Consider the following 10,653-nt stretch of genomic DNA (forward strand, 5'->3'; position numbering starts at 1 on the left):
GCGGTCCTCATGACAGACAGTTTCATCATAGCGCTTGAAGGTTATTGCAACTGAACTTGAAGAAATGTTCAAATTTCTAGAAATTTTCCGCATTGACTGACCTTCATGTCTTAAAGTAATGATGGACTGTCGTTTCTCTGTGCTTATTTGAGCTGTTCTTGCATATATGGACTTGGTCTTTTACCAAATAGGGATATCTTCTGTATACCACCCCTACCTTGTCACAACACAACTGATTGGCTACAACGTATTAACCTCTACCGCTTCTCTCTCCCGGATCCGGGATCCTCCTCATCAAAAAAGCTGACTAGCATAGCCTAGCCTAACGCGACAGGGATATTCATATAATATAATTTCATGAAATCACAAGTCCAATACAGCAAATGAAAGATAAACATCTTGTGAATCCAGCCATCATTTCCAATTTTTAAATGTTTTACAGCGAAAACACAATATAATATTATATTAGCTCACCACAATAGCCAAACACACAACGCCATGTTTTCACCATGTTTCAACCACAAAGGTAGCTTTCACAAAACCCACAAATAGAGATAAGATTTATCACTAAACTTTGAACAACTTCATCAGATGACAGTCTTATAACATCATGTATACAATACATTTATGTTTTGTTCGAAAATGTGCATATTTGAGGTAAATCTGTTTACATTGCAGCCACCATCACAAATAGCACCAAAACAGCCAGAATAATTACAGAGAGCAACGTGAAATACATAATTACTCATCATAAAACATTTATGAAAAAATACCTGGTGTACAGCAAATGAAAGATAAACATCTTGTGAATCCAGCCAATATTTCCGATTTTTTAAGTGTTTTAACGCGAAAACACAATTTATATTTATATTAGCTCACCACAATAGCCAAACACACAACGCCATTTATTCACCGCAAAGGTAGCTTTCACAAAACACACAAATAGAGATGAAATTAATCACTAACCTTGAACAACTTCATCAGATGACAGTCTTATAACATCATGTTATACAATACATTTATGTTTTGTTCGAAAATGTGCATATTTAGAGGTACAAATCCTGGTTTTACATTGTGAATATGTAGCCATGATGCACCAAATTGTCCGGAGATATTTTGGACAGTCACGTAATCTAACCAAGAAACTCATCATAAACTTTACTAAAAAATACATGTTGTACAGCAAATGAAAGATACACTGGTTCTTAATGCAACCGCTGTGTTAGATTTTAAAAAATAACTTTAGTACAACATACAGCAAGCAATATTGTGAGACAGCGCTCACCAATTCTCCGCCTTGTTGGAGCCAACATATTCCACATAAATACGAAATAACATCATAAATATTCTCTTACTTTTGATGATCTTCCATCAGAATGTTGTGCAAGGAGTCCTAGTTCCAGAATAAATCGTTGTTTTATTTAGAATGTCCATTTCTTCTGTCGATTAGCAACTTTGGCTAGCCATGTGGAGGGCACTGTCCAAGAAATCTTTGCGCCTGGAACGAAAAATTCTAAAATTCCCAATAAACGTCGAATAAACTGGTCAAACTCGGTAGAAAATCCTACTTTATGATGTTCTTCTCATATGTATCCAATAAAATCAGAGCCGGAGCATTTTCGTGTGTATACCTAACGCTTTTCAGAAGACAATGTGAGGTTCCCTGGTGCGCAGTTGAATACTGACAAAAGAGCGGACCTGTCACTCCAAAAGCTCTCATTCGGTCTCACATCAAGCTAGACACCCCATTCAACATTATACTGCCTGTTGACATCTAGTGGAAGGCGTATGAAGTGCATACAGATCCATAAATATAAGCCAGTTGAATAGGCAGGCCCTGACACAGAGCCCCATTTTCAGAATTTTCACTTCCTGTTTGGAAGTTTGCTGCCAAATGAGTTCTGTTTTACTCACAGATATAATTCAAACAGTTTTAGAAACTTCAGAGTGTTTTCTATCCAATTGTGATAATAATATGCATATTGTATGATCTAGAACAGAGTACAAGGCCGTTTAATTTGTGGCACGATTTTCCCAAAGTGAAAACAGCGCCCCCTATTAAGAAGAAGTTTTAAGAAAGAAATTCCACAAATTAACTTTTAAGAAGGCACATCTGTTAATAGAACTGTATTCCAGGTGACTACCTCATGAAGCTGGTTGAGAGAATGCCAAGAGTGTGCAAAACTGTCATCAAGTCAAGCGGTTGCTATTTGAAGAAAAAAGCACACCATGCAATTATCTGAGTACAGCGCTCAGAAAAAAAACCAAGCCATTACAAATACCCGCCATGTTGTGGAGTCAACAGACGTCAGAAATAGCATTATAAATATTCACTTACCTTTTGATGATCTTCATCAGAATGCTCTCCCAGGAATCCCAGTTCCACAATAAATGTGTGTTTTGTTCGCTAAAGTCCATCATTATTGTCCAAATACCTCCTTTTTTTTGGCGTGTTGAGTTCACAAATCCAGACGCACGGCAAGTCCAGGCGAAAGTTCAGACAAAAAGTTGTATTACAGTTCGTAGAAACATGTCAAACGATGTATAGAATCAATCTTTAGGATGTTTTTAACATAAATCTTCAATAAGTTCCAACCGGAGATTTCCTTTGTCTTTAGAATTGCAATGGAACGCAGGTCGCTCTCACGTGAGCGCGCATGATCAGCTCATGCCACTCTGGCAGACCTGTTACTCAATCAGCTCTCATTCGCCCCCACTTCACAGTAGAAGCATCAAACAAGGTTCTAAGACTGATGACATCTAGTGGAAGCCTTAGGAAGTGCAATATGACCCCATAGACACTGTATATTCGATAGGCAATGACTTGAAAAACTACAAACCTCAGATTTCCCACTTCCTGGTTGGATTTTTTCTCAGGTTTTTGCCTGCCATACTCACAGACATCATTCAAACAGTTTTAGACACTTCATAGTGTTTTCTATACAAATCTACTAATAATATGCATATATTAGCAACTGGGCCTGAGTAGCAGGCAGTTTACTCTGGGCACTTTATTCATCCAAGCTACTCAATACTGCCCCCAGCCATAAGAAGTTAACACTTTTTTGGTTACTACATGATTCCATAGTTTTGATGTCATCACTATTATTCTACAATGTATAAATTAGTGTAAATAAATACAAATCCTTGAATGAGTAGGTGTCCAAACGTTTGACTGGTACTGTGTATATATACACATACAGTTGAAGTCGGAAGTTTACATACACAGTTTTTCAACCACTCCACACATTTCTTGTTTAAAACTATAATTTTGGCAAGTCGGTTAGGACATCTACTTGTGGCATGACACAAGTAATTTTTCCAACAATTGTTTACAGACAGATTATTTCACTTATAATTCACTGTATCACAATTCCAGTGGGTCAGAAGTTTACATACACTAAGTTGACTGTGCCTTGAAACAACTTGGAAAAATCCAGAAAATGATGTCTTGGCTTCGTTAGGAGAAATATGTTCTCAGGTTCGTTAACCAATTCATTTAATTACTCAGTCTGCTATATCAGGATTTGTAGGATACTGATAGAAAGGAAAACAGACAAAGGCCCAGTCTACAATACTCGAATATTTTTTCACGGAACGTTCTGGCGTGCACAGTACCAAAGGACCATTTTATAGTGACACACATACTTCCACACAAACCATCAGGTATCTGCCCCGCCGACAGAGATTAGGGGAGTCCGTGAGAATAGCTTCTTCCTGCCCTCCCCCAAGATAGGGAGAGACCTGGGACTGGGAAGTTCTCAATGTCCCAGCCAAGGTTGGCACCGAATCTGGCTCAGACAGTCTGTTATCAAGATACTAGACACATTGTCCCCAAAACGTTGATTCTGACTAAGAACTACACTCCAGAAAATATTATTATTTTACTGACTAAAACCACCCACAGCATTAAAATAATCAAATGATTCTAATCACTTTCATACATGCATTATAATAATCTAATGATTCTAATAAATTTCATACAATCATATGGTTTCAGAGATATGGTTTCAGAGTGTAATATTCTATCATTTATTAAAACACAATTAAAACATATTTCCTTATCAGCTTCTGATAGACTAATTTACATAATTTGATTTAATTGGAGGTGTACCTGTGGATGTATTTCAAGGCCTACCTTCATACTCAGTGCCTATTTGCTTGACATCATGGGAAAATCAAAAGACATCAGCCAAGACCTCAGAAAAATGATTGTAGTCTGGTTCATCCTTTGGAGCAATTTCCAAATGCCTGAAGGTGCGAAAAGTGCAAATTAATCCCAGAACAACAGCAAAGGACCTTGTGCAGGTGCTGGAGGAAACGGGTACAAAAGTATCTATATCCACAGTAAAACAAGCCCTATGTCGACATAACCTGAAAGAAAGAGGCCACTGCTCCAAAACTACCATAAAAAATCCAGACTACGGATTACAATTGCACAGAAATGTCCTCTGGTCTGATGAAACAAAAATAGAACTGTTTGGCCATAATGACTAAGGAAAAAGGGGGAGGCTTGCAAGCCGAAGAACACATCCCAACCGTGAGGTACGGGGGTGGCAGCATCATGTTGTGGGGGTGCTTTGCTGCAGGAGGGACTGGTGCTAGATGCTAGATGTCATCATGAGCAACATCTCAAGACATCAGTCAGGAAGTTAAAGCTTGGTCGCAAATGGGTCTTCCAAATGGATAATGACCCCAAGCATACTTCCAAAGTTGTGGCAAAATGGCTTAAGGACAACAAAGTTGGAGTGGCCCTGACCTCAATCCTATAGAACATTTGTGGGCAATACTGAAAAGCTTGTGCGAGCAAGGAGGCTTACAAACCTGACTCAGTTACACCAGCTCTGTCAGGAGGAATGGGCCAAAAGTCAGGAATTGTGAAAAACTGAGTTTAAATGTATTTGGCTATGGTGTATGTAAACTTCTGACTTCAACTGTACATGCATGCACGCACGCACACACACATTAAAATACAAAAACACAGTCATGGTAAGCACAAATAAAACATCACAAATTACCCATAAAAACGCTTATGTTCCTCCACAAACAAGTCCCCAATCAATACTTTAAAGTACTTTTTCAGGAAAGAGTGGTCTGCACGCAGTAGGCAAGCAGGCTGCGCACTGGCAGCTCAAGATGATTTGATTGACAGTTCTGGTCACCTAGTGATTAGTCCCACTTTAGAAGCAGCATTCCTTGACAGACAAGTAAAATTACCGTTCAGTGGCGCTTCGAAACTATCACCAGAGAAGGTTTTGTGTCTGCATTTATTTAAAAGCCGTAGTGTACCCTTACATGCTGACTAGACCGGACACGTCGCGTGTGCGAGGGTTACAAAATAAACGTACACATACATGTTATTCAATCATTGCACCCACACTGCTTGTGAGCGTGTGGGTGCAGAAGTTGGTTCTATTTGTGACGCTCAACAAGTCCTGCCTCCTCATTGGTTTTTAGGAGCATATACCCACGTGGGTGATTGAAAGATGAACTGAGGTCCAGAATCCAGTTGGTTGTGGTAATTCACCTTAAAGTTGGTTGCCAACCGCCATATAAAGTCCGAAGAAGAAGCCTGAAGGAAGGAGGGGAAATTACTAGAAACAAATTCAGTTTACCCTTTTGTCTGTGGATTAATTGTCAGAATAGAGGACCTTGTGCATTTTAGGTAAAATAACAACCCAGTGTTTACATCCCAGGACAAAATCAACATGCGCCCGATAGTGTCTGGTCAGCATGTTACAGACAAACGAACATGCTGTAGCCGAGGCGCTTTCAAGGGTATATGACTGTAGTAGCTATAACTTTATTGCCCGGCCCTAGCAGTCATACATACGTAATAGGACCATTATTCTGCATTGTAAATTGACATGGAATTTAATGATTTTTTTGTTATCGTTTTAACGGAAAATGGCTTTTTAAACATTAAGCAACATGTTTCATTTGTCACATCCCTAATGGTGAGTATTACATACACACCAGAGTACAATGGTGAGCATTAGGGTTTCTGTCCTCGTTGCAGGTCCCAAGCTGTTTAAGGAGTGTGTTTCCAAGTCCAACAAGCCGATAATCCACAATGCCATCACCCACTGCTGCCTGGCTGGCAAGGTCAACGAAGCCCAGAAGAACACCATCCTAGAGGTCAGTCCATCCATAGTATGGCAGTACTAGCAGGTCTCCATGATTTTACTATAGCCAAAAATATCAAAGCAACATGTAAAGTGTTGGTCCCATGTTTCGGGGACCGAGTGGCGCACCGGTCTAAGGCACTGTATCGCAGTGCTAAAGGCGTCACGACAGGCCCGGGTTCGATCCCGGGCTGTATCACAACTGGCCGTGATCGGGAGTCCCATAGGGCGGTGCACAATTGGCCCAGCGTCGTCCAGGTTTGGCCGGGGTAGGCCGTCATTGCAAATAAGAATTTATTCTTAACTGACTTGCCTAGTTAAGTAAAGGTTAAATAAATAAATTAGCTGAAATAAAATATCCCAGAAATGTTCCATAAGCACAAATTTGTTTACATCCCTGTTAGTGTGCATTTCTCCTTTGCCAAGATAATCCATCCACCTGGCAGGTGTGGCATATCAAGAAGCTGATTAAACAGCATTATCATTACACAGGTGCACCTTGTACTGGGGACAATAAAAAGCCACTCTAAAATGTGCAGTTTTGTCACATCACACAATGTCACAGATGTCTCAAGTTTTGAGGGAGTGTGCAATTGGCTTGCGACTGCAGGAATGTCCACCATAGCTGTTGCCAGAGAATTGAATGTTCATTTCTCGACCATAATCCGCCTCCAACGTTGTTTTGGAGAATTTGGCAGTACGTCCAACTGGACTCACAACTGCAGACCACGCGTAACCACGCCAGCCCAGGACTTCCACATCCGGGTTCTTCACCTGAGTAATCATCTGGGACCACCCACCCAGACAGCTGATGAAACTGTGGGTTTGCACAACCAAAGAATTTCTGCACAAACTGTCAGAATGCAAAGTTTGTTTTTTCATGGTTCGGGCTAGGCCACTTAGTTCCAGTGTAAGGAAATTTTTACGTTACAGCATGTAATGACTTTCTAGACGATTCTGTGCTTCCAACTTTGTGACTAATTTGGGGAAGGCCCTTTCCTGTTTCCGCATGACAATGCCCTTGTGCACAAAGCGAGGTCCGTACAGAAATGTTTTTTTGAGATCGGTGTGGAAGAACTTGACTGGCCTGCACACAGCCCTGACCTCAACCCCATCGAACACCTTTGGGATGAATTGAAACGCCGACTGCGAGCCAGGCCTAATCGCCCAACATCAGTGCCCGACCTCAATATTGCTCTTGTGGCTGAGTGGAAGCATGTCCTTACATTTACATTTACATTTAAGTCATTTAGCAGACGCTCTTATCCAGAGCGACTTACAAATTGTCCTCACAGTAATGTTCCAACATCTAGTGGAAAGCCTTCCCATAAGAGTGGAGGCTGTTATAGCAGCAAAGGGGGGACCAACTCCATATTAATGCCCATGATTTTGGAATGAGATGTTTGACGAGCAGATACTTTTGGTCACTCTGCACAAACTGTCAGAAACAGTCTCAGGGAAGCTCATGCACGTGCTCATCGTCCTCACCAGGGTCTTGACCTGACTGCATCATAACTGACTTCAGTGGGAAAATGCTGACCTTCGATGGCCACTGGCACTCTGGAGAAGTGTGCTCTTCACGGATGAATCCCTGTTTCAACTGTACTGGGCAGATGGCGTCGTGTGGGCGAGCGGTTTGCTGATGTCAGCTGAGAGTCCCCTATGGTAGCGGTGGGGTTATGATATGGGCAGGCATAAGCTACGGACAACTAACACAATTGCATTTTATCATGACGAGATCCTGAGGCCCATTTCTTTTAAGGTATCTGTGATCAACAGATGCATGCATATCTGTATTCCCAGTCATGTGAAATCCATAGATTAGGGCCTAAGGAATTTATTTCAATTGTCTGATTTCCGTATATGAACTGTAACTCAGTAAAAAATTGTTGCATTTATATTTTGTTCAGTGCAGAAGGCCTCTGCAATTTCAGTATAGACAATTAATTTTCCTCATTACCTGTGAAAATGATTTGAGGTGAGTCAGTAGTATTGTAGTTCTCGAAGGAGTCTGTGATTTTACTATAGCCAATGAATTGTCCACATTACTAGTGTCAAGAAGTTAGACTGTTTTCTCTTCTACTGTATATGAGTCAATAAAAACATCAGAATGTTTGGCCTAAATGTTTTGAGGAAAAATGTGTTTTAGAAAGATCAGCTTGAAATTGACATGGTATAATTGATTCAACAACCAATTTGTTCAAGTATGAACCAGAACATCAAAAGACTAGTTATTTCTAAGTGTTTATACAGCTAACTTGGTTATCCTGTTTTGTTATATATCCCTCTGATTCCCACTGTATAGTAGAGTTTGATGTTCTTTTTCCCATGGTTACTAATGGTTGTTTCTTCCATCTGTCTCTCCAATGCCAGGAGCTGGAGAGGTGTGAGGCCAACCACCTGATGATTCTGTTCAGGGACGGTAGCTGCCAGTTCCGAGCCATCTACTCCTTCTCCCCCGACACAGAGGAGATTGTCAAGTTCACCGGCACGGGGCCACGCAGCATCAGCCGCAAGATGATCGACAAGCTCTACAAGTACAGCTCCGACCGCAAGCAGTTCAACTGCATCCCCGCCAAGACCGTGTCAGTCAGCGTGGATGCCCTGACCATACACAACCACCTGTGGCAGATCAAGAGGCCCAGCGGATCTTCTAGGAAGAAGTGAGGAAGGGAAGAAGAGGAGGACGAGAAGGCACTCCATAGGCATTCATTCTACGATTGGGCAGGACCCAGTAGTCTCGGATATGACCATTCTGTGGGTTTGGCCTGTTGATGACGGGGGATTGGTCTATTGCTGTGTGTGTGTGTGTGTGTGTGTAGCCTTCGGATTGGTGTAAATGGCGGTCTCCATGGAGATGGACGTGATAATTTTAATGAACACCTTCCAACTAACTGAATGAGTCTTTTAAAGATTAGGAATGTTTTAGTTTTTTCTCAAGGCAGTTTTCTGCATGTGGCACTTTTTATGCTAACTGAGGAATAGCCTATAGTTTAGCGCTGAACCCACTTCTATACAGTACTTTACCCTTATGTAGTGGATCGAAAAGACAAAACTACAAAGTAATACTGAAACTACAAACAACTGAAATAAGTGCAAATAGAGGCAGCACTGAAAGTACAGACGCTACAGACTTATAATAATAGAAACCACAGCCATTGTCAAAATTGTTTGAAAGTGTTTGTTCTAGTCGGGCAAAATCCTGCTGCTGTGACCCCTCTGGTCTCCTTCAAAAGGCTATTTATTCAATAATACTAGTATGGGCTATTAAGTGATTTTACCATGAATAAACTTTACTTAACCTTTTTTTTAGTTATGAAAATGATGAGAAAGATATGGTCAAGTCTTGTTTTTGTGTGTGTTTTTGCAGATGTTTGTGGAAAGGGGGGGTTGGGAATGCTGTGTGTTTCTCTGAATGTGTTTACTCGTTAAATGATGCTTTAACAAAGGTTTTGTCATGCAATGGAACAAGCGCCACCACTGTTTAATTCAGTTAGAACATGAATGCTCTTGTCCCAGGAGAAGGGAGGCTCATCATTTCCTCAGTGTTATTGTTAGTGGGGAGGTGGTGATTAGTATTTACTCGGTTCCAAACGAGCACGCTTTGGGTTTCAGTGTATTGCACTCTATCTACAGTATGTTACAGCAGAATACCGGCCCACGATCAATGGTACTCAGGAAGATCCAAATCCACCGAATGTCTCTCTGGTTGTAAGCTCACTCTTACCACCAGAGAGACACCAAGGTCTTCTGCTGCTTTTCACTAAAACACTCAGAACCTTATCTGAAGTAACTGACTAGGTTTACGATTTTTTTCTGGCAATGTGATCTGACCAGGACAACAAAAACAACTATTGGCTCTAACATGAGCCAGGATTTTTCCCTACTCACATGGTCTGGGAAAAGTCCTGGCCCCATTCATGACCTAAACCTGCTGTCTGTGAGCACTAAGAGCAGCTCTACCATGACTGACTATGCCTCAAGTTCATTCAAGTCAAGGGACACTGGACAATACTTGATATTATTTGCTGCATTTTGTACATTTGAGTAGTGGTTTTGTATATACTGTACCACCTTATGTTTACTAAAAGTTGGCGCAATTGAATTTTTCATTACTGGCTTTAAAGATTGTATTTGTTTCTTTAAAATATTCTACTATATATTTATTTTGAAAAACACTAGTGTAATAAATATTACTGGTAAACTAACAATGGTTCCTTTGCTTTGTTGCCTATGATTTCATTTAATTCATGAATATTTATTTGTATTGTGTTTTTTTCCCAGCTGTTGATCATAATGGATTGCATTGCTTCTAAACTGGATTAAGATCTTGATTTATCATGCCATTATCTCATCATGGGGGATAGAGTTCAAGCAGCGCATTGGAAAAGGCACATACAAATAGCACTACAGTCTGAAGTGTAGCCTATGATTTAAGCATGCTTTCAGCTTTTTATTTGGAAAACTAATCCTTGGGCCAGCCAGGTGGACACTATCTTTATTTTATGAAATGTCTTTATAAACATAC

At 40.6% G+C, this 10,653-nt stretch overlaps 1 protein-coding gene across 1 annotated transcript in view; it reads left to right on the forward strand.

Annotated features, from left to right (window-relative positions):
- LOC111961214 (calmodulin-regulated spectrin-associated protein 1-B-like) overlaps positions 1–10,320 on the forward strand; it is a 117,247-nt gene extending 106,927 nt beyond the window's left edge. Inside the window, 2 exon segments of the mRNA XM_023983297.2 lie at positions 6,020–6,138; positions 8,499–10,320. Coding sequence (XP_023839065.2) covers positions 6,020–6,138; positions 8,499–8,792 — 413 coding nt within the window. The 3' untranslated portion in view covers positions 8,793–10,320.
- Positions 10,321–10,653: the final 333 nt, after the last annotated feature.

The sequence above is a fragment of the Salvelinus sp. IW2-2015 genome, linkage group LG4q.1:29 (assembly GCF_002910315.2).
Source record: "Salvelinus sp. IW2-2015 linkage group LG4q.1:29, ASM291031v2, whole genome shotgun sequence".
Classification (NCBI taxonomy): Eukaryota; Metazoa; Chordata; class Actinopteri; order Salmoniformes; family Salmonidae; genus Salvelinus; species Salvelinus sp. IW2-2015.